The sequence below is a fragment of the Artemia franciscana genome, chromosome 14, assembly GCF_032884065.1.
Source record: "Artemia franciscana chromosome 14, ASM3288406v1, whole genome shotgun sequence".
Taxonomy (NCBI): domain Eukaryota; kingdom Metazoa; phylum Arthropoda; class Branchiopoda; order Anostraca; family Artemiidae; genus Artemia; species Artemia franciscana.
Window position 1 is genome coordinate 1,478,209 of NC_088876.1, and position 25,208 is coordinate 1,503,416.

Here is a 25,208-nt window from a genome sequence, read left to right on the forward strand (position 1 = left end):
ACAAGGTAAAGGGTTTCCGTAGGATACAAGGTAGGATACCGTAGGATACGTAGGATACAAGGTAAATTGTTTCCATAGGATACGTGGGATACAAGGTAAATGGTTTGTGCAATCACTTGTGTAGAATTAAGCATCACTAACAGTAAAACAAACAAGTAACAACGTGCTCACAAACAAACAAGCCTATGAACAAAAAAGAAAATAAAAAATAAATAGAAAAATAAAGTTTGGTTCAAATTGAAAAAGTTATACCCGACATTTCAACTATAGTATTTCAAACCAAAAATGTCATGGATTTTAAGTAAACGAGAATTTATCAGGATTGGTATTATATTTCGATGTCCCAGCGTAGTGTCATTATCGCAAATAAAAGGGCCGAGTTGCGCTTGTTTCCCTTTGACAAGCCCTCAAACACTTCCGAGGAGATGATAACAACTCACTTTGGGTATCTATGAGCTCAACTTTCAAGAGGGGTGAAAAATATATATTTTAGCTAATATATTTATTGATTAACGGAAACCAAGGTAAAGCCAGATGGATAATAAACAAAAAAATTAAATTAGATTCCACAATCAGCAACCCAATTTTCAGTGTTGGTTCCTTGGCAGTTGTTTACCCATCCACTCCAGGCAAAAAAGCCATAGCGAGCTTGAACACTTACGGCACAAGCAGCATCATTGTTAATATCTTCGTCAAGTAAACCTACAAATTGAAGTGTAAATAAGAAATCCATGAATGGGTAACAAAGACAATAAAAAACACACACTTAACAAAAAATATTCAAGCTGAAAACTCTTTTTTACTTTTAAACAGTATGCAACCTATTTTAATTCCTAGGAGAGAGAGGACGATAGAGAGAGAGAGAGAGAGAGAGAGAGAGAGAGAGAGAGAGAGAGAGAGAGAGAGAGAGAGAGAGAGAGAGAGAGAGAGAGAGAGAGAGAGAGAGAGAGAGAGAGAGAGAGAGAGAGAGAGAGAGAGAGAGAGAGAGAGAGAGAGAGAGAGAGAGAGAGAGAGAGAGAGAGAGAGAGAGAGAGAGAGAGAGAGAGAGAGAGAGAGAGAGAGAGAGAGAGAGAGAGAGAGAGAAAGAGAGAGAGAGACTAGTAAAGTAAGAAAAGGATAATAAGAGCGAGAGGGAAAGAGAGAAAGAAATAAATTGGTACGGGGGTAGGTCTAATGTATAAAAGAGACATAATTCGAGAAAGCTGACCTTATGGAAGATAAAAAAAGAAAGAAAAAAAAAAATCTAAAATGGGAAAAAAGTTTTGACACTTACTGGTGCAGTCGTATGTGCATTCTGCAACGTCAGGATTCTCGGGGGATCTGCACCATTCATGGTCACTAATCTGAAATTAAAAGCTTTCGTTACCATCGGAAACTAGGATAAAATAAGCCATTTCTTTTTGGCTAGTGTATGCATAAAGTCACAATTACTAGTATTCAATGGGGATTAAACAGAAGGTCTTAAATAAAAAAAAATTTTCAAAATTGTTAAACATAGCTTTCTCTTATTTTTTCAGTATAGTATACCCTGTAAGATTCTTGTAATCTTATTTTCGATATTTTCTTTTTTTTGATCAGATGAAGGCAAGAAGTGAAAATGGAAAGTAAATCCACAAAGGTGCAAAGCAATATTTATGTACAGAAGTTCATATTAGTTATGTGAGCAATTAATGTTCCAAATACTACTACTACTGCTGCCACTAAAAAAGTCGCTGCATAACCAAGCCACCTGAACACAGCTGGGTACACTCTGCCTCTTAATCTATGAAAAGCCCCCCTCTTTACACCTTCTTAAGAAGTCACATTTTCCGTCAAATATTTCTTATGAACTTTTCTCGTTCAATTCGGGGACGACCTGCTTTTTGTTTGGCCCCAGATGGCTGGCCAAAATGGACGAACTTTTGCAGTCTGTCATCCTTCATCTGCAAAACGTGTCCTATCGAAGTATATTTTTTTCTAATTATTGCTCCAGAAAGCAAGATAGAGCAACGTTTTATATATTTTATTAGCTAATAAAGCTAATGATTGAAATACGGTCAGGCAAACAGGTACCCATCTACCCATCATGGTACAGGTACCATCAAACAGGAAAACATCTAACAATTCCTCCTCTGTCCTCCAGAGTGCCCATGTTTCAAAAACTTTCTTGACCACTGCCATTATTATGGATTCCAATACTCCAATCTTGGTTCGTAGACCTATCTTCCTATTCTCCTAAACTGTCAAAACCTACAAATATTTGTTTATTTTGTTAATATTTCCATCGAGAACACTCAAATAATCTAGTTCAAATAGTTCTAGTTAGGTTAAAGTCTAGGTTAATAGTTCTAGTCATGGTTAAAAGTTTAGGACAGTTTTACTTTTCTACTTGATACTATGCTCACCAATAGCTTTTGTCGTGTTCCTTGGGAAAAAAACAATCAAAATTATGAATACAAATAAGAATATGAATATAAAAAAAACAGCTAGGTTTCAAAATAATCAATATAAATGAGAATAGAACACAACCCTGCATAACTCCACATTAAATACGAAACCAGCTACTAACTTCACTTCCTACCTTGACCGCAATAATATTGTTATTGTATTTACTTAATGTATACTTTCAGTAGAAAAAATTTGTTTTTTTATTTAATTTCTGAACGTTTTTGAATTAATGCAGGTTTTGAATTTGGCTCACCGTACATAAATAATTAAAATAAAATTTGCATATTAATTTTACTTTTTTTAACTAATAATAACCGTACAGTAACCTAAGTTTGATTTTTGTTTCAGTTGTATAAGAATGACTCCTGAATCACAAAGGCTATTTAATAAGAATAATAGCCTATTATAAGAGCTTAAAAAAGCTTTAGCGTAAGAGCAAGCTACTGAGGAGTGGTAACCCATCTCATATACGTAATATTTTCTGTTCATTTTAAATTTTAGTATTGCTTCTTACTTTCGGCTGAAAAAACTAGTTTTTTATTTAGTTGCTGATCGTTCTTTAAATATTGTTGGGAAATTCAGCTCCCCCTCCATTGAAAATTCCCTTCCCCCCTGAAAAGTTTCTCTATGGAAAGATTCTCCCACGTAACTTAAATTAGTGATGTTTGTGGAACTGCTATGTAAGGCATAGTAATAAAACGGTCAAAGGGGTCGAAATTATTGTTACGGAAACGAGAGTCACAAGTTGAGCAATTCTCAAATGACTGAAATGAATGAAAGAAAAGATCATTAAAAGATGTAAGCGATAATTTATGTTCGTTTTAAGTTTCAATGTTATTCCTTACTCTCAGTTAGGGTCTCCTCCTCAGTATCTCGCTCTTTACGCTAAAGTGTTTTTGAATTTGTAAAAGCTTATTAGTCTAATTAAACGGTCCTTGTGTGTCAGGAGTCATTCCTAAATAAATGGAACAAAAGTCAAACATTAGCGTAAAGAATGAGATACTGAGAAGGGGCCAACCTCCTCATATACTTAATAATTTCTGATAGTTTTCAGTTTTAATGTTTTCCTTACTTTCGGTTGGAAAAACCTTGTTTTTTTATATGATAACAACCACGAGCCGAACACATACAATATTTTTGGTTTATTATCACATAAATATCAAGCAGTTCGTGGTAACGAACTGTAGTAAGGAGCGACCCGGCTCAATAGTAACCGAAACTCTAAAAAATGGAATTTGATACCAATAGTTACATCAAAAGAAATGCATTTTAATGCTGATTTTAAATATATAAGTTTCATCAAGATTAGTCTTACCCATCAAAAGTTACGAGCCTAAGAAAATTTGCCTCATTTTTGAAAACAGGGGAAACACCCCCTAAAAGTCATACGATCTTAACGAAAATCACACCATAAGATTCAGCGTATCAGAGAACTTTGTTGTAGAAGTTTCAAGCCCCTATCTACAAAAATTTGGAATTTCGCATTTTTTTGCCAGAAGACAAATCACGAATGCGTGTTTATTTGTTTTTTTGTTTTTTTCCCAGGGGTGATCGTATCGACTCAGTGGTCCTAGAATGTCGCGGAAGGTCTCATTCTAACGGAAATTAAAAGTTCTAGTGCCCCTTTTAAGTGACCAAAAAAATTGGAGGGCACCTAGGCCCCCTCCCACGCTCATGTTTCCCCCAAAGTCACCAGATCAAAATTCTGAGATAGCCATTTTATTCACCATAGTCGAAAAACCCTACAATTATGTCTTTGGGGACGACTTACTCTCCCGCAGTTCCCGTGGGAGGGGCTGCAAGTTACAAACTTTGACCTGTGTTAACATTTAGTAATGGTTACTAGGAAGTGTACAGACGTTTTCAAGAGGATTTTTTGGTTGGAGGGGGGAGAGTTGAGGAGGGGGGTTACTTGGAAGGATCTTTCCATGGAGAAAATTCTCATGGGGGAAGAGACTTTCAATGGAGGGGGCGCAGGATTTTCTAGCATTATTTAAGAAAACAATGAAAAAATAAATATGAAAAGTTTATCCCACTGAAAGTGAGGAGCAGCATTAAAACTAAAAACGAACAGAAATTATTACGCATATGAGGGGTTTACCTCCGCGTAATACCTCGCTCTTTATGCTAAAGTATTTTTAGTAATTTCAACTATTTATTCTACGGCCCTTGTGATTCAGGGGTCATTCTTAAGAAATTGGGACAAAATTTAAGCTTTAATGTAAAGAGCGAGGTATCGAAGAGGGGTGAGCCCCCTCATATACGCAATAAGAACATACGAATATAGAAGTTCGCTACGTAAGTTAATTCGTAAGTTACGTATATTTTTTACTTATGAAAACGTTCGTAAAAAGTTAAAAGTTATAGTTGCCTTTTTAAGTAATCAAAAATTGGAGGGCAACTAGGCCTCCTCCCTCGCTCGTTTTTTCTCAAAATCTTCCGATTAAAACTATGAAAAAGCCATTTAGCCAAAAAAATTAATATGCAAAATTCCTTTTAATTATCTATGTGCGGAGAGCCAAGATCAAAACATGCATTAATTCAAAAACGTCCAGAAATTAAACAAAAAAACAAAACAAGTTTTTTCAACGGAAAGTAAGGAGCGGCATTAAAACTTAAAACGAACAGAAATTACTTCGCATATGAAAGGGGCTGCTTCCTCATCAATGCCCCGCTCTTTACGCTAAAGTTTTTTACTGTTTTAAAAAGTAGAGTTAAGATAAAGAGTCAAACTTTAGCGTAAAGAGCGGGGCATTGATGAGGAAGCAGCCCCTTTCATATGCGAAGTAATTTCTGTTCGTTTTAAGCTTTAATGCCGCTCCTTACTTTCCGTTAAAAAAATTTGTTTTTTTTTGTTTAATTATAGTTATGAAGCTGCTTAAGGTAAAATGAATTTCTGAGATCGGCTGGAAAATAACACAAACAAATTATTGCTTATGTTGGCCATTATTTTACGAAATTCGAACTTCAGCGCAAAGACCGAGGCAATGACGAGGGGGTGAACTTCCTCATATAGTAATATTAGAGTGTTCACCCCCTCGTCAATACCTCGCTCTTTACGCTAAAGTTCGAATTTTGTTCCAATTCTATAAGAGTGACCTATGAATCACCATGGCGGTTTAATTAGAATGAATAGCTCTTTTGAAATTACTAAGAATACTATAGCGTTAACAGCGAGATATTGACGAGGGGATAAACCCGCCTCATATACGTAATAATTACTGTCTTCATATAAAACTTGGGTCGGACGGAGCTCATTTGATTGGAAGTCGAAAGTTTTAGTGCTCTTTTTAACAGTCAAAATGAATGGAGGACAATTACCCCCCCCCTCAAGCCTATCATTCACCAAAACACATTCGATCGACATTATAAGAAGCTCTTTTGTTCAAAAAAATTTGAAAGCTCCAGTAATTATGTCTTTGGAGATGTCAACCCCCCCCCCCCCCACAGTCCTCGGGGCAAGGGCAGTAAGTTAGGTAATTCGTTCATTGTTTACGTATGTCAGGAAGGCGTAACTCAAGAACAACTGAGTATATTAATTTTGAAAATTCAGGAAATGAAAAGAGAATAGATCAAAAAAGCAATATTTTCATGCTACCAATACTGCTACAACTACAGCCACTACTACTACTACACTACTCCATTTTGTAATATTGTGGGAAAACTTAAACTAGATCAAAAGACGCTATTTACATGCACATTGTCTAAGAAGCGTATCTCAAGAATTGATTTGGGTATTAAGTTGAAACTTTCAGAGAATGCTTAAGGCGGAAGATCATTTGACCAAAAGGCAATATGTGCACGCTACTGCTATACTGCTGTTAGTGCTACACTTACCACTAATACTACTGCTTCTATTGCAATTACTTGTAAGGCTAAGAGCATTGAGATTAAAATTTCAAGAAGTAGATGAACATACAGGGAATCAAAAGGACATATCAACGATGTAATAACAATGGTTGATTGTATTAGGTTGAAACTTCCAAGACTTGATGAGAAAGATGTTCTACTGAGGAAAAGGCAATACGTTAATGGTACTGCTGCTATTAGTACTACTGCTATTACTGTTAATAATAGTAATAGTAATATCAATACTACTACTTCGACTACTTTTACAACTATACCTAAGGGTATGAAGGTGGAATTTCCAATTGGTTTTAACTGAATCACAACACATCGTCTGTATGCAGATTCCCAAGAGAGTGTAGTAGCAATATCTTAGGAACAGTTTGGCGTGTGCTGTTGAAACTAACAGGGCTTATTGTGGGGGATGTTGAACTAACCAAAAGAAAATATTTGCATCCTAATGCTACTGCTTCTAGTCATAATATGATTATTCTTACTGTTATTACTTCTGCCACTAAATCTTAGGTTACTACTATTAATTCCACTGGTACTATTATTAGTACTGCTATTAAAACTAAGGGTATTGAGGCAAAAAATATGGAATATATAGAAACTGTAAGGAACTAAATCGAAACACACTATGTCCACATAAGTTGTCAAGTGAACGTATGGGAAATGCTTCAAAAACGGTTGTTGGTATTAAGATGAAACTTTAAGCGTGTGTTCAAGGGGTTGTTGAAGAAACCAAAGGTGCTATGCGGATACTGCTACTAATCGTTCTACAACTATTTCTACAACGCAAGCCAAGGGTATTAAGGTGAAGCTTTTAAGAAATATTTAGGCGGATATTGAACTAAATCAAAACGAACTAAGAGCATGTGGACTTTCAAAGAGGTAACAGAGCAATATCTGAAGAAAAACTTATATTAGTAAGTTTGACCTTTACGGGTAAATTTTGGGGGATTTTGAACTAACCAGAAGGCATTATCTGCATACTTTTTATACTACTTCTACGGCTACTGTAACTAATGACACTAAGGGCATTAAGTTGAAACGTTTAGGTGGAGTTTCAAGTAAACAAAAAGACCTTTAAGACCTTTTAGACCTTTTAAGGGTAAGTTGTGGGAGATTTTGAACTAGCCAGAAGGCACTATGCGTATATTTTTAATAAGAAAAGAGCGGGGCGTTGAAGAGGAAAAGCCCCTTTCATATACGGAGTAATTTCTGTTCGTTTTAAGTTTTAATGTCGCTCCTTAGTTTCATTTAAAAAAACTTGTTTTTTTAAATTTAATTTCTGGACGATTTTTAATTAATGCATGTTTTGATCTTGGCTCTCCGCACATAAATAATTAAAACGAAATTTGTATTTTTTTTTTTGGCTAAATGGCTTACTCATAGTTTTAATCGGAAGATTTTGAGAAAAAAGGATTGAGAGAGGAAGCCTAGTTCCCCTCCAATTTTTTGATTACTTAAAAAGGCAACTAGAACTTGTAATTTTTTACGAACATTTTCATTAGTAAAAAATATACGTAATTTACGAATTAACTTACGTAACGAACTTCTACATTCGTATGTTTTTATTGCGTATATGAGGGGGTTTAGCCCTCTCGGTACCTCGCTCTTTGCACTAAAGCTTATATTTTGTCCCAATTCCATAAGAATGACCCTTGAATCACAAAGTCCGTAGAATAAATAGTTGAAATTACTAAAAATACTTTAGCGTAAAGAGCGAGGTATTACGAGGAGGTAAACCCCTCATATGCGTAATAATTTCTGCTCATTTTAAGTTTCAATGCTGCTCCTCACTTTCAGTAGAAAAAACTTTTCATATTTATTTTTTCATTGTTTTTTAAAATAATGCTAGAAAATCCTGCGCCCCCTTCATTGAAAGTCTCTTCTCCCATGAGAAGTTTTTCCATGGAAATATCCTCCCACGTAACCCCTACCTTAACTCTCCCTCCCAAACCGGAAAGATCCCCCTGAAAACGTCCGTACACTTCCCAGTAACCATTACTATATGTAAACACATGTCAAAGTTTGTATCTGACCGCAACTCTGACTGCAACTGCAACTACAACTTTGAACCCTCAATCTGACTGCAACTTTGACCCCCCCCCACCCACAGGATTTTGACAAATTTACGCCATTCATTTTTGGTATGGATTTTTTGATTTACTAAGAATGTTGTTGCAAAGGCTGAACTGGATGACTTTCATTTCCTTTTGAATTAGAGTGCTTGACAAAATACCTTCCCGGGACATGCTTTAAAAATAAATAAATAAAAAAAACTAATTTTTTTAGCTGAAAGTAAGGAGCGACATTAAAACTTAAAACGAACAGAAATTACTCCGTATATGAAATGGGTTGTCCCCTCCGCAATCTCTCGCTCTTTACGCTAAAGCTTTTAATTTTTAAAAAAAGTAGAATTGTGGCAAAGAGTCAAACTTTAGCGTAAAGAGCGAGGGATTGCGGAGGGGACAACCCATTTCATATACGGAGTAATTTCTGTTCGTTTTAAGTTTTAATGTCGCTCCTTACTTTCAGCTAAAAAAATTAGTTTTTTTATTTAATTTCTGAACGTTTTTGAATTAATGCATGTTTGGTCTTGGCTCTCCGCGCATAAATTATTAAAATGAAATTTGTATATTAATTCTTTTTTTGGCTAAATGGCTTTCTCTTAGTTTTGATCAGACGATTTTGAGAAATAAGGCGTGGAGAAGGAGGCCTAGTTGCCCTCCAATTTTTCGGTTACTTAAAAAGGCAACTAGAACTTTTAATTTTTAACGAACGTTTTTATTAGTAAAAAATATACGTAACTTAAGAATTAACTTACGTAACAAACTTTCATAACCTTATGTTTTTATTATGTATACGAGGGGGTTTGTACCCTCGTTAATACCTCGCTCTTTACACTAAATGTAAGTTTTGTCCCAATTCTTTAAGAATGACCCCTGAATCAAAAAGGCCGTAGAATAAATAGTTGAAATTACTAAAAATACTTTTGCATAAAGAGCAAGGTATTTATCTCCTCCTAAATACCTCGCTCTTTATGCTAAAGTATTTTTAGAACCCCTCATATGCGTAATAATCTCTGTTCGTTTTAAGTTTCAATGCTACTTCTTCCTTTCATTTGAAAAAACGTTTTCATGTTTATTTTTTATTGTTTTCTTATAGTAATGCTAGAAAATCCTGCGCCCTTTTCATTGAATTTTTCTTCCCCCATGACAGATTCCTCCAAGGGAAGATCCTCCAACATTGCCCCCTCTCCTCAGCCCCACCCCCAAACAAAATAAAATCCCCCTGAAAACGTCTTTACACTTCCCAATAACCATTATTATATGTAAACACTGGTCAAAGTTTGTAACTTGCAGCCCCTCCCCCAGGGATTGTGGGGGAGTAAGTCATTCCCAAAGACATAGTTATTATGGCTTTTGACTATGCTGAACAAAATGGCTATCTCAGAATTTTGATCCGTTGACTTTCGGAAAAAAACGAGCGTGAGAGGGGGCCTAGATGCCCTCCAATTTTTTTGGTCACTTAAAAAGGGCACTAGAACTTTTCATTTCCGTTAGAATGAGCCCTCTTGCGACATTCTAGGACCACTTGGTCGATACGATGACCCCTGGGGAAAACAAAAAACAAAAAAAAACAAAAAAACAAACAAATAAACACGCATCCGTGATTTGTCTTCTGGCAAAAAATACAAAATTCCACATTTTTGTAGATAGGAGCTTGAAACTTCTACAGTAAGGTTCTCTGATACGCTGAATCTGATGGTGTCATTTTCGTTAGGATCCTACGACTTTTAGGGGGTGTTTTCCCCTATTTTCCTAAATAAGGTAAATTTTCTCAGGCTCGTAACTTTTGATGGGTTAGACTAAACTTGATGAAACTTATATATTTAAAATCAGCATTAAAATGCGATTCTTTTGATGTAGCTATCGATATCCCGGTTTTCCATTTTTTAGAGTTTTGGTTACTACTGAGCCGGGTCGCTCCTTACTGCAGTTCGTTACCACGAACTGTTTGAAAATGCATCACATTTACAACAAGAGCTAAGACCTCATATGGCATTTGTGACGAGGCAAAAAGAGCTAAGAGCCAAGAGCTCATATGGTATGAGCTCTAGAAAAATTCTAGACCAAAAATTTTTTTGGTCACTTAAAAGGGGCACTAGAACTTTTAATTTCCGTTAGAATGAGACCTTCCGCGACATTCTAGGACCACTGAGTCGATACGATCACCCCTGGGAAAAAAAACAAAAAAACAAATAAACACGCATTCGTGATTTGTCTTCTGGCAAAAAAAATGCGAAATTCCAAATTTTTGTAGATAGGAGCTTGAAACTTCTACAACAAAGTTCTCTGATACGCTGAATCTTATGGTGTGATTTTCGTTAAGATCGTATGACTTTTAGGGGGTGTTTCCCCTGTTTTCAAAAATGAGGCAAATTTTCTTAGGCTCGTAACTTTTGATGGGTAAGACTAATCTTGATGAAACTTATATATTTAAAATCAGCATTAAAATGCATTTCTTTTGATGTAACTATTGGTATCAAATTCCATTTTTTAGAGTTTTGGTTACTACTGAGCCGGGTCGCTCCTTACTGCAGTTCGTTACCACGAACTGTTTGAAAATGCATCACATTTACAACAAGAGCTAAGACCTCATATGGCATTTGTGACGAGGCAAAAAGAGCTAAGAGCCAAGAGCTCATATGGTATGAGCTCTAGAAAAATTCTAAGAATCAATAGATTGATTTAAAAGGAAAATCAGAGGCTTAATAACGGCCAGGATTTAAAATAAGAGCTCTGATTCTTGATGTCCCTCTAAGTATCAAAATTCATTAAGATCCAATCTAATTGGTAACTTCTCTTTCATTGATTCCAAGTTGGTTTTTGTTGTTTGATTCAGTGTCTTTTTTCCTCTCGTACAGTTCACTTAAGAAGGTTAGATTTTGTTGTTGTTTCTTCTTTGTTTCTTTTTTTCTTTCTTTTTCCTCTTTCATATTTTTTTTATCACTGAGGACGACTTGGCGGAGGTCCTTGTCGAAATATTTGCTTGTTTTTCATATTTTGCTACTGGCTGATAAAATCCTCGTTTCTCACCTATTTGATTTTTCTCTTTTTATTTATTATTTCCTTTCTTTGTTTTCATATGTCGTACAAATACCTCATTTTTTCTGATTTTTCCGAATTACCCCACCCCCACCTACTCCCCCAAAGAGAGCAGATCCAGTTCGCTCATGTCAGTCACGTATCTTGAACTTGTGCTTATTCTTCCCGCCAAGTTTCATCCTGATCTCTCCACTCTAAGCTTTTTCCAAGATTTCAGATCCCCCCAAACTCCCCCCAATGACGCTGGGTCCGGTCGGGATTTAAAATAAGAGATCTGAGTTACGAGTTCCTTCTATATAAAATTTTTCAGCATTAACCCTCCCCCCCAACTCTCCCAAAGAGAGCGGATCGATTCCAGAAGCACCGAAATCGCCAAAGCTTTGGAAATCCCCTCCCCCCAACTCCTCCAAAGATATCGGATCTGTTCCAATTATTTCAATCACGTATCTAAAACTTGTGCTCATTCTTCCCATCAAGTCTGATCCCGATCCCTCCACTCAAAGAGTTCTTATGATTTTAGGTTTCCCCTCCAGCTCCCCCCAATCTCACTGGATCTCGTCAAGATTTAAAATAAGAGCTCTGAGGCACAATATCCTTCCAAACATTAAATTTCATTAAGATCCGATCACCCGTTCCCAAGTTGAAAATACCTCATTTTTTCTATTCTTTTCGAATTAACCGTCCCCCTACTCCCTCCCCTAAAATGGTCGAATCAGGGAAACAATTATTTCTAATTTAATTTGGTTTGGTCCCTGATATGCCTCCCAAATTTCATCGTTCTAGCTTATCTGGAAGTGCCTAAATTAACAAAACCGGGACAAACAGACAGACCGACAGACAGATCGACAGAATTTGCGATCGTTATATGTGACTTGGTAAATACCAAGGGCCATAAAACAGTGAAATCATCTGAAAGTGATCAAAAAGAAGAGACAAACCGTGGTTGAAAAAAACCCAGCAGGAATCGAACACAAGACACTCTAATTTGAAATCCAATGCTGTATTAGCAGCACCAAGTCTCTAACAATTTAAATGGATGTGTTAGTGTTTGTACCTAAATTGCATCGCTTATTAATGGGGCCTGGAGGAGGAACATACAGGTGTCGTTCTTGTAAATATCCAGTTAAGAATTTGGACCATAATTATTACAATGATGGCATTGTTGTATAGTTCCAAGTTTCTCTACTTAAAAGTGAAACCAAAAGTTTTGTTTTAGTTTGGTTTTACACTTACGGATGGTATAGTTGGTAAAAATCACGTAGATATGAGCAATAGCTTTCAAATCAGTATTTAAATGTCGCTCTAAAAAGTTCTGGTAGGCCACTAGGCCCAGCTTTAAGCCTCCCACAGGATTTTCATATAATTACGTCATTCGTTTAATAGTGCCATACGAATTTAAATTATTTAATAAATTACGCCATGCGATATAATGGTGAAATGGTATGTTCCCATCGTTCAAAAAAAAAATATCTATCGTAACATTCAAACGTCGGGAAACGCTCAAGTGATGATGCGAGTACCAAAGGATGCCACTAGGCAGTCACACTGTGCCACGCTGGCGTCAATTGCTAGGAGTCATCAGAAGAAATGGTATTACGAATTTTCCCTTACGTTTAAACGATCGACTCTAGTGTAAACGAAAATTTTTGCAGGAAAATTCCTAAGAATGCCTTTTTACAAAGCCACTTCTTTACTTTTTTTGAAAAACTTATTTGGAGTAAAAAGTCTTTAATTAATCTCAATAAAGTCATATATTATATGTAAACTTACAGCCCTTACCCTGGAGACTGTGGGGCGGGGGTTGACATGCCCAATGACATAATTACTGGACCTTTTAAAAATACTGAACAAAATAGCTTCTTATAATTTCGATCGGATGCGTTTTGGGGAATGATAGGCTTGAGGGGGGGGGGGGCTAACTATCCTTCGTTCACTTTTGAATCTTAAGAAGGGCACTAAAACTTCCGACTTCCAATCAAATGAGCTCCATCTGACCCAATGTTCATATGGCCACCTGTTCCATAAAAATCTTTTATATTCCGGGGCATAGCTTACAGCCCTTGCCCGTGACCTCCGGGGGGTTTTATCTACCCTAAATACATTGTTATATAATTTTTGGACTACTGGAAACAAAACAACTATCTCGCAATTTCAATTGAATGCATTTCGTGAATAGAGGATGTCAGGGGGGTTAGTTGCTATCCATCATGTTTGACTCTTAAAATGGAGCTAGAACTATATATTTGGAATCAAATTAGCTTTTTCTAAAGTTTATACGACAACCCCTTCTATAAAAAACTTCATATGCCCCATATGATCATTTGACTGTTTTTGAACATATGTCTATCTCAATATTTCAATTGGATGCATTTTGGGAAAATACAACGTTAGGGTGGGGGTGGCTGTTCTCCGACCACTTTGACTCTTAAAAAGGGCTCTAGAACTTCTTATTTCCAATCCAATGAGACTCTTTTGAAGTTTATATGACCACCCTTTCCATAAAAATCTTATGTGGGCTCAGGGGATAACAACAATTACGCTGACAGTTGTCGGGGGGGGGGGAGATTGTCGTTCTTAAAAACATTATTTACAGACCTTTCAGCTACCGTAGGGGAGAGTTTATCTGCTGTCTGTTTACTATTGATTTCTCAAAATTGAGCTAGAACTTTCAATTTAAATCGAATGAGTAAAAATAAAAAGTAAAGAATACGGCATTAGATTTTACAGTCCCTACCGGCGGTGCTGATCTCCGTTTCTTGGCCCTTCAGCCAGGAAGTGCAATGGGGGGTTGGGGGCCAACCATCCTGTGATTTCGCACACCCTTCCTGTTTAACTTCCCCAGATTTCTCCAGGTACCCATTTAGAGCTGGGTCAACTCTGGCTGAGTTTACAGAGTCACACCACTGACCCCCGTCCCACACTAAATAATTGGGTACACTAGGTTTTGAACCTTCGCCCTCTCAGTCAAAGGATCTTGAAACCAGCGCACCAATCCACTCAGCCAGGACGGCCATTCAATCGAATGAGGCTTTTCCGAAATCTATACTTTTACCCTTTCGGTAAAAAACTTATATATGAATAATGGACAGCCTGCATAACTTACAGCCCTTGTCCTGGGGGCAGTGGGAGGTTTAATCAACCCCCAAGGAATAATTATTTTAATTACTTCAACTCTTGACTATTTCGGACATAATAGCCATCTCAAAATTTTGATTGGATGTGCTTGGGCAAAAGAGGGAGTGGAAAGGGGGGCTTGATGCTCTCCAACCACGCTTTACTTAATAAGAACACTAGACATTATTAATTCAATTGAATGAGCCCCTCCGAAGTTTATAACTGAAGTTTATATTCTGGAGAAATGAATTGGAGCCTTATGGCCTTGGGTATGGTGCGAGGAGGCTAGTTGCCATCTGATAACTTTTGACTCTTAAAAAGGAAACTAGAACTTTCAATTTCTAGTCATTGCAGTCCCCTGCGAAGTTCATACGACCACCTTTTCCGTAAAAACTGTATATAGCCCAGCGGCATAGGTTAGAGCCCTTGTAGCTTTTTTTTGAAGGGGGGTCACGTGGACCCCGAAGTTGTGTCATCTGATCATTGGAATATTTCTTGATGGTTTGGGAAAAAGAGGGATGGGTTGCCCTTTGGTCTCTTTTGACTCTTCAAAAATGAACTAGATCTTTCGATTTCCAATCAAATGAGCCTTCTCTAATGTTTATATAAGCATCCTTTCTATAAGAACCATATATGCCGACAAGGCGTAACTTATAACGCTTGTCCCGGGCTCTGGGGGGTTTTATCGACCTCGGAGTTTTTCTTATATGATTTTGACCTTCTTTTAACAAAATGGCTGTCTCCAAATTTTTATCGGATGCATTTTGGGAAAAAGGGCGTGGGGGGTATAGGTGCCCTTTTATCTCTTCTGACTTTTAAAAAGCGAACTAGAGCTTTGGTTTTCCCATCACATGAGCCCTATCTGAAGTTTATACGAGTATGCCTTCTACAAGAACCATATACGCCCCCAGGGCCTAACTTACAACGCCTGCTCCTGGTCCCTATATGTTTGGTTGACCCTGGAGTTTTTATTATCTGATATTTGAACTGTTTTTAACAAAATGGCTATCTCAAAATATTTTTTGGATGGGTTTAGGGGAAAATGGCGTGGGGGGGGCTTGCTGCCCTCTGATCTCTTTTGACTCTTAAAAAGTGAACTAGAAATTTCAATTTCTAATCAAATGATCCCTCTCTGTAGTTTATACGAGCATCCCTCGAATAAAAATCATATATACACCAGGGCATAACCTACAACGCCTGCCCCCAAGCTCTGGGGGGTTGTGTCGATCCCGGACTTTTTGTTATATGATCTTTGAACTATTTGTAACAAAATGGCTATCTCAATATTTTTATCGGATGCATTTGGCGGAAAAGAGCTTGGGGGGGCTAGTTGCCCTCCGATCACTTTAGACTTTTAAAAAGGACACTAGAACTTCTAGGGCACTTGAAGTTTATACGAAGCCCCCTCCATATAAATTGACTCTGGGGAAAATTAATCATAAATAATATAACATTGTAGCTGTATAGTCTTTACGCTAGGCAACGCTGTAGCGTTAGCTCTGATAATAAGCTTTTTTAAATGTTCTAAAAAGAAACTTTCTGTTTTTTGAAGATTTTTTTTTCAGAACTTTTAAAGAAAACTTATAATACTAATTCAAAGGCGTTGTGTTTCATGAGTCAATCTTATATAATTGGAGCAAAAAGTCAAACTTTTGCGTAAAGAGCGAGGTATTGAGGAGGGGGCAACCCCCTCATATTCATAATAAAATCTGTTCGTTTTAAGTTTTAATGATACTATGTACTTTTAGTTGAAAAAAGGTTCTCCTTTATCAGTGAGAATCGAAGCTAGAGTATCCTATATTCCTATGTAATAATAATTACGGTGCCCAGCCTCTACCTCCCGGAAAATAACCCCTGGAGAATACCCCCCTCCAAAGCAAATATCTCATGAGAAAAATATTCCTGTGACAAATACCCCCTCGGAAAATAACGCCGGAAAATACACCCGCCCCGTGGTCTAGTTGGTCTACAATCACCTTCGAATTATAAAAAAAGACTAGAACTCTCTTTTCCTGATCTATTGAAGACCGTCCAAAGTTTCTGAGACCATGAGGTAGAGATGTGGATAAGGAAGGGGCAGTCTCCTCCCTATACGGAATAGATTCCCATCAATTTGGGGCTTAATGTTACCCTTCACTTTCATAATAACAGCATAGACCAGAAATTTACCCCGAAATCAAAAGGGAATAGATATCAATTTAAATTTTTGATTCGTTTTTAAGTGCTTTTTGTACCCCCCCCCCCAAAAAAAAAAAACAGGAAAAATCCTGGTTATGGACCTTGGGATTATACAACAATTTCTACCTCCTCCCTCCCCTTGCCTCTCTCTTACAACTAATTCAGTGTGTATCTGATGGCTCAATGAGAGTTGGCATTAAAATTTACACTTTGAGGTACCTCCCTCCCTCCCTAACGACAAACGAATCAGAGAACCCTATATGGAATTTAAATGCCTTTTAAAGTTTGTAATTGTTCCATTGCTTACAGATACTATTTGTTATTGCATGGGAAACATACGGATACTTGTCGCGGGGGAGTTTTCTGCAGGGGGGCATTTTGTGGAGGATAATTAATATTCAGTGGGGATACATTTTTGGGAATAATTTCCTTTCAGCTGGGGTATATTTTGCACGGGGTATTTTCCGGGGAGGATAAATGCCTAGAACAAAAAATACACCAATATGCCACTATGATTAGCATAATGAGATCTAAAAGTGAAATTTGCCAGTGGAGACCAGTAGTATATTGAATAGTATATTGACAGTAATCACCAGTAGCATGTTGTAGCTCATTGGTTACAGACGCAGCGACCAGAGCAGTTAGAGGCTAGTTTGCAGTTTAGGTTCAATCCACATCGATGCGGTTTTGTAGGTCTCAGTCATTAATGAGTATTTTAAGTGCTAATTCAGTTCTGATAGCTGAATGTGGACTGTTGGGTTTAGCGTATATTTTTATTGTTGTTACCTCTTTGTCCCTAAGATTTTCCTCCCTTTGACTTGATCTTAGCATAGAAACAGGCAAACCGACGCAGGTCTTCCACACTCAGCACTGTAGATATAATCTATATCAAAATTAAAAATACTAACCTGGAATATGCCATAATCGTTGCCACCATATGAATTAGGGTTTTTTACAAATGTTGCGAGGCCGCTTTCATAGTAAGCCATGCAAACCCCTACAAAAACGAAAATATATTATTTTTATTTTCAATATTATACTGTTGTATTATAATATGCTCGGATTTTATTTGAAGTGGAATTACATACGTGACCAAAGTCGGCTAGCACAAGATGTCACGCGAAGTAACTGCTAGTTAAACAAAATTCGGAGCTACTGTCTGTCTCATGATGCTACAAAACACTACTGATTGTGTACATCTTCTAATTAATAAACAAAAACCAAGTTTTATCAACTGAAAATAAGGAGCAGAATCTAAACTTAAAACGAATAGAAATTATTCTTTATATGGGGGGGGCTGTCACTCCGCAACTCTCGCTCTTTACGCTAAAGTTTGACTTTTTGTCATAGTTCCTTAGGGAAAACTGCTCGAGCACACGGAGGAAGATCCATGAAGGAAACTCCACCTCTCCCTCCATTAAAATTCCCCCCATAAAAAATCTTCCATGGAAGGTTTCTCCCGCATAAACTTTCCCCCACATAATTCCATCCTCGCTGAAAATTTCCTTCGGAAAGCTTCCAACGACTTGTTTTATTTATTTAAAAAGACTTGTTTTTTTATTTAATTTCAGATCATTTTTTATAAAAATCCCAAAAATCCCACCTTCATATAATTTTTTCCTGGAAATACCCCCCTCCCCCCCTGAATAATTTCTCCAAAAGAAAATCCCCAATGAAGAATCTCCCTTGCGTTAAGTTCCCCATGTTAATTTCCCTCTCTGGATTTACATTGTAGTCCAGTACCATAAGATGGCAGTAAAAGCCACTTTGCTGCCGACATTTCTGGCTACCTAAGAAGGACACTAGAACTTATTAATTTCCGTTCAAATGAGCCCTCTCCTGATCTTCTAGGACCATTAGTTTGATTCAAAACCCCTGGGCGAAAAAATCAACAAATAAACAGGCATTGGCAATCTTCCTTCTTGTAAAAATACAAAATTCTACACTTTTGAAAATGGAAACTTGAAACCTCTAGCCACAAGGTTCTCTGATACGCTTTGCTTTCGTGGCTTTTTTGTGGGTAATATTAAATTTAACGAATTTAAACATTTGGAATCAAGCTAAAAGCCAGTTTTTTTGTTGATTCATTGTTAGTAACATTCCGCTTTCTAGAGTTTCGGTTATTATTAGGCCAAATCATCCCTCATTTACAGTAAGTTACCGCGAAATATTTGATCTTTTCAAAAGCAAGGCTCACAAAAAATATATAAAGAAAAAAACAACTAAGTCGTTGTGTTGAGTCTTTAATAGAAAAGATTAATAGTGTAATCGCTCAACTTTATACATTCACTAGTCTTAGCTTATTATCAGTAATGGTAAAAAGGTAAAGGATACGTCATTAGACTTTACAGTCCGTACCGGCGGTGATGATCTCCGTTTCTTGGCCCTTCAGCCAGGAAGTGCAATGGGGGGTTGGGGGCCAGCCATCCTGTGCTTTCTCACACCCTTCCTGTTTACCTTCCCCAGATTTCTCCAGGTACCCATTTAGAGCTGGGTCGACTCTGGCTAAGCTTACAGAGTCACGCCACTGACCCCCGTCCCAAACTGAAGAATTAGGTACATTGGAATTTGAACCCGCGTCCTCTCAGACAAAGGATCCCGAATGCAGCGCACCAACCCAATCGGCCAGGACGGCTTTTGATTTGATTTATTATCAGTAAATCCGAGTAAAACTAATTTTATAATGTGTATTAGAGTGGGAGCGCCGATTGATCTGCGTTGAAAGATTCTATTGAGTGGAGAGCCATTGAATTAGGTAAATTGTGTGCAATATCTTGGTTTTTATTTTGATGGTAAATTATCATGGAAGCGGAACAGTGGTTTAATTGCTACCAAAGTGGCTAGAGGGGTTGGGGTTATTCGTCCCTTGACACATTCTCTTCCGGATAAAATTTTACTCCTTTTATATCATTCAATAGGCAATCAGTATGTTTCATATGGCTGTGTTTTATGTGCTTGTAACTTCTATATGTATACGTATCCAAATTTTTCAAACAATATGGTGAGAATAATGGGAAAATATTTGAAAGATTTTAATGATACGAAGACACGCTGAAGAAAGTTATGAGCCTTGAATGTTAGAAAGCTTAGAGATTATCAGGCTGCAATTTTATGTGTTAATGCCAAAATGATATCTGTACAGATATTTTTTCTCATTATGATACGAGTAATATTGCTTACATGAGTATCAAACTAGAAATAGATAACCTTGTTATTGAACATAGGCAGAGTACTCGGGCAGGATTTATGATTCACCCTTTGGAACCGAGTGTCTGGAACGTGCCTTTGGCGAGTATTAAGGCGGCTGAACATCTACAGCAGTTTAAGAAAAGATTAAAGAAGTCTTTATGGGGAGGGGAGGACGAGGAACCATAATTTGTGGTCTTCGCTTACTTTAATTTAATCACATATCTATTTTTTGGGAAGAGAGATTGATTTTGATAATATAAAGAAAGAAAACGATCAAAAATGGGGTTTTTAAAAGCCAAATGAAAATACTGAAGAAAAATAGGAAATGAATATTTTGAGAGGACAACCACCTCTCTTCTTCAGCGCAAACATAATAATATGATCAAGGAAAAATGCAAAAACCTAAAAACAAACGCGGAAAAAACAACAAAACCAATGAAAAAACCACCAAAAAATTAAATAGAAGACCAAAAATCAAAAGAATTAAAATCAAATACCTAACAACAATAAAGTGAATTATTCGCCAATATCAGTGATTTGCACAAAATTCAAACAAAAATGAATTGCCATCGACGGATACTTATGAACAACTGAGAAATAAAAGAAAAAATTCGTTCACTCAAACTAAAGAAGCAGCAATTGAATAAATTGGTGAATTAGATCACCTGATTTCTGCTTTTAACCATTGCATTTCTTGCAGATACCCTTTAAGACTTAAGGGGTTAAAGACGTATATGATTATGTGACTGGGGAAATGTTTAAGCATTTAATTTAGGGACTACTAAAGTATCGGCTTCTCTTTTGAGAAAACCGAGATACAACTCATCTATTCTTAAATCATCTGAATCTCTGTTCAATGCTAGACCTAAGGGTTCGTATTTATACAATTTAACAGTTTCTCTGTAATGTTGGACATTAGCTCTGTCACGCGAAATTAGGCTAGCTTGGTTAAACAAAACAGTATGGTCTGGATTAATAATTTGTGTTCTGAGAGGGCAAAGTTAAAATTTTCAGTTTTTTTTCGCTTTTAAGGGTGTTATTAATTGAGGTAGAGTGCCGAGTTAATGTATCCGTAAGTCGTTGGTTAGTTCTTCTTATATACCAAAGACCATAAGAGCAAGGAATCCTGTAGACACCGGAGTTTTTACATATCGGGATAGGGGCTTTACTTAGGTGGGTCTGGGAACTGATTTTCTGGGTCTGGTTCTATATGATTTTCTTTATAAATGCATCAGCACAAACACGTAAAAAAAAAGGAAGACAGAAGGAGAAAAGGAAGACTGCTTTCCTACATTAGTATGGTATCCCCGTGTTAGGTATCAACCCCAAAATACATGCATATGAAAAAACAAATGTAGAACAACCAAGTAACACCAAAACAAGCTTATCATACCTTAATTCTGGCTCTCATGTATTTAAGTTACCAATTCACAATCTCTATTAAAACTAAACAATTATTCAAAATTTTTCACTATGTCAAAATTTCTCTATTAATGTAAATGTGACCTAGATAAAAATCAAAGAAATGAATTCAAAATAAGACCATTCGAAACGACAATATATGCAATATATATATATATATATATATATATATATATATATATATATATATATATATATATATATATATATATATATATAGTCTGTTGTTTAACTCCAAAAACCTTATTCAGAACTTATTGCAAAAGTCCAATGTCTTTCGACAATCCAATTCCTGAAATTGGATCGTCGGTAACTACCCAAAGTTTGAAGAACTATTCAACTTCCGTTTTGAGCAATGAAATAACTTGACCAATTCACTTACTTACCCAAAAAATTGCAAAGTAAAGTAAATACATCATTTTGTCCCAAAAGGCTGCATTGGGCCTACCCAAGAATAGAATTTGTATTTTACTAAAAAAAATAACAAAAAACAAATGATTGGGGATTGTCAGTTGTGGCTGTAGTTATTTCTTAAAGTTCTGATATTATTTAATAAAGTAAACAAATTGAAAACAATGAAAATGTGTTTTGTTTTCAGTAAAGTGAAAAATATGTTCTAGTCTTCAGAAGGCATGGGGGTTGTCAGTCCTACTCATGTTAATTTTTGCTTGTTTTGAGCTTTACTCGGTTGAGCTTTAGTAGTTTATGTTCGTTTTGGTTTTCATTTATTCATTGATGGTGATATGTGGTAATTTTACCCTTGGAAGTTTATTTGAATTTATTTCTTCGCATTTTTGGCTCAATGAAGCTCTTTACTTTTCTTTGAAAAACTTGTTTTGTAGAATTTTTTTTTTTTTTAAATTAATCCGAGTCAGGATTGAAAGTCCATATCGTAAAGCGAATAGACTGAACTTGTTGAGGAAATAGAAAAAGAAAACTTACAATCTCCAAGGTATTGTCTGCCGTAGCTATGTTCGTTGTACAATTCCAGGGCGAGTTCACAGCGTTCGTAAACTTTGGCATTACTTGCCGTTATTATGAAGAGGCCAAATATAATAGCAAAAAGGGTTTTCATCTTAGTGCTATTTCTTTTAATGGTTCAACTTATTTCTCTTAGATACTTTTTATACCGACTTTCAGTGTTTACTTTTGATATGGATTGTAAACAGTGATTTATTTTCATGTCCACCCTTAAAAAAGCTATTTTAGAAAGGTTATCACGTAGACAGCTACTAAAAATAAGTTGGATTTTCTTAAAGATAAGTTGCATAACATATTTATTGCTTGCCTAAAAGAGTAAATAGGGAAAACTTGTACTTTTATTAAATAAAAAATTGATTTATTGTTTACATACGAATTTAATGTGTCCAATAACAAGTCCAACTAACAAAATACCTTTGACTGAATAGTGTTTGCTCTGATCTCTAACAAGTAAGTGCCGCGAGCTTTTTTGCAAGCTTTTTTTAATGGACACGTAAGGCAGCTCGCAGCATTTTGTTTCAAAAATGGGGGGGGGAATTATCCTGTGTAGAAACTTCACAAGGAACGCAATCCCTTTGAAATTCAAAGTTCTAATCCCCCTTTTGATGGTTGAAAATGATTGGAGGGCAACTCAACCCCTATACCTTTTCCTTTTAATAGCCAAATATTGCAATAGCTAATGGTCTAAACACAGGTTTTGTAATGTAAAAGGGGGGCTCGTTTATTTAGAGAATGAGACTTTGGGTTGAAAAATCAAATATTGTTTGTTGGATTGTGAGAATAGGAGGCCTGAAAATGGGACAAAAGCCTTCTGTTCCTGATCAATTTGAAGCTCAGAGCTGTAAGTCTTTGGATTAGGATTAACAATGAGTTGTTGGGTTTAGCGTATATTTTTATTGTTGTTACCTCTTTGTCCCTAAGATTTTCCTCCCTTTGACTTGATCTTAGCATAGAAACAGGCAAACCGACGCAGGTCTTCCACACTCAGCACTGTAGATATAATCTATATCAAAATTAAAAATACTAACCTGGAATATGCCATAATCGTTGCCACCATATGAATTAGGGTTTTTTACAAATGTTGCGAGGCCGCTTTCATAGTAAGCCATGCAAACCCCTACAAAAACGAAAATATATTATTTTTATTTTCAATATTATACTGTTGTATTATAATATGCTCGGATTTTATTTGAAGTGGAATTACATACGTGACCAAAGTCGGCTAGCACAAGATGTCACGCGAAGTAACTGCTAGTTAAACAAAATTCGGAGCTACTGTCTGTCTCATGATGCTACAAAACACTACTGATTGTGTACATCTTCTAATTAATAAACAAAAACCAAGTTTTATCAACTGAAAATAAGGAGCAGGATCTAAACTTAAAACGAATAGAAATTATTCTTTATATGGGGGGGGCTGTCACTCCGCAACTCTCGCTCTTTACGCTAAAGTTTGACTTTTTGTCATAGTTCCTTAGGGAAAACTGCTCGAGCACACGGAGGAAGATCCATGAAGGAAACTCCACCTCTCCCTCCATTAAAATTCCCCCCATAAAAAAATCTTCCATGGAAGGTTTCTCACGCATAAACTTTCCCCCACATAATTCCATCCTCGCTGAAAATTTCCTTCGGAAAGCTTCCAACGACTTGTTTTATTTATTTAAAAAGACTTGTTTTTTTATTTAATTTCAGATCATTTTTTATAAAAATCCCAAAAATCCCACCTTCATATAATTTTTTCCTGGAAATACCCCCCTCCCCCCCTGAATAATTTCTCCAAAAGAAAATCCCCAATGAAGAATCTCCCTTGCGTTAAGTTCCCCATGTTAATTTCCCTCTCTGGATTAACATTGTAGTCCAGTACCATAAGATGGCAGTAAAAGCCACTTTGCTGCCGACATTTCTGGCTACCTAAGAAGGACACTAGAACTTATTAATTTCCGTTCAAATGAGCCCTCTCCTGATCTTCTAGGACCATTAGTTTGATTCAAAACCCCTGGGCGAAAAAATCAACAAATAAACAGGCATTGGCAATCTTCCTTCTTGTAAAAATACAAAATTCTACACTTTTGAAAATGGAAACTTGAAACCTCTAGCCACAAGGTTCTCTGATACGCTTTGCTTTCGTGGCTTTTTTGTGGGTAATATTAAATTTAACGAATTTAAACATTTGGAATCAAGCTAAAAGCCAGTTTTTTTGTTGATTCATTGTTAGTAACATTCCGCTTTCTAGAGTTTCGGTTATTATTAGGCCAAATCATCCCTCATTTACAGTAAGTTACCGCGAAATATTTGATCTTTTCAAAAGCAAGGCTCACAAAAAATATATAAAGAAAAAAACAACTAAGTCGTTGTGTTGAGTCTTTAATAGAAAAGATTAATAGTGTAATCGCTCAACTTTATACATTCACTAGTCTTAGCTTATTATCAGTAATGGTAAAAAGGTAAAGGATACGTCATTAGACTTTACAGTCCGTACCGGCGGTGATGATCTCCGTTTCTTGGCCCTTCAGCCAGGAAGTGCAATGGGGGGCTGGGGGCCAGCCATCCTGTGCTTTCTCACACCCTTCCTGTTTACCTTCCCCAGATTTCTCCAGGTACCCATTTAGAGCTGGGTCGACTCTGGCTAAGCTTACAGAGTCACGCCACTGACCCCCGTTCCAAACTGAAAAATTAGGTACATTGGGATTTGAACCCGCGTCCTCTCAGACAAAGGATCCCAAATCCAGCGCAACAACCCTCTCGGCCAGGACGGCTTTTGATTTGATTTATTATCAGTAAATCCGAGTAAAACTAATTTTATAATGTGTATTAGAGTGGGAGCGCCGATTGATCTGCGTTGAAAGATTCTATTGAGTGGAGAGCCATTGAATTAGGTAAATTGTGTGCAATATCTTGGTTTTTATTTTGATGGTAAATTATCTTGGAAGCGGA

General features: G+C 36.6%; 1 protein-coding gene across 1 annotated transcript; it reads right to left on the reverse strand.

The window, feature by feature from the left end:
- Positions 1 to 487: 487 nt before the first annotated feature.
- On the reverse strand, positions 488 to 22,448 carry LOC136035814 (lysozyme-like). The gene is made up of 4 exons (XM_065717784.1): positions 22,236 to 22,448; positions 17,591 to 17,679; positions 1,274 to 1,343; positions 488 to 702 (listed from the first exon to the last, which is right to left on the reverse strand). Exons 1-4 carry the CDS (start codon positions 22,366 to 22,368, stop codon positions 560 to 562), a joined length of 435 nt encoding a protein of 144 aa, XP_065573856.1. The 5' UTR covers positions 22,369 to 22,448; the 3' UTR covers positions 488 to 559.
- Positions 22,449 to 25,208: the final 2,760 nt, after the last annotated feature.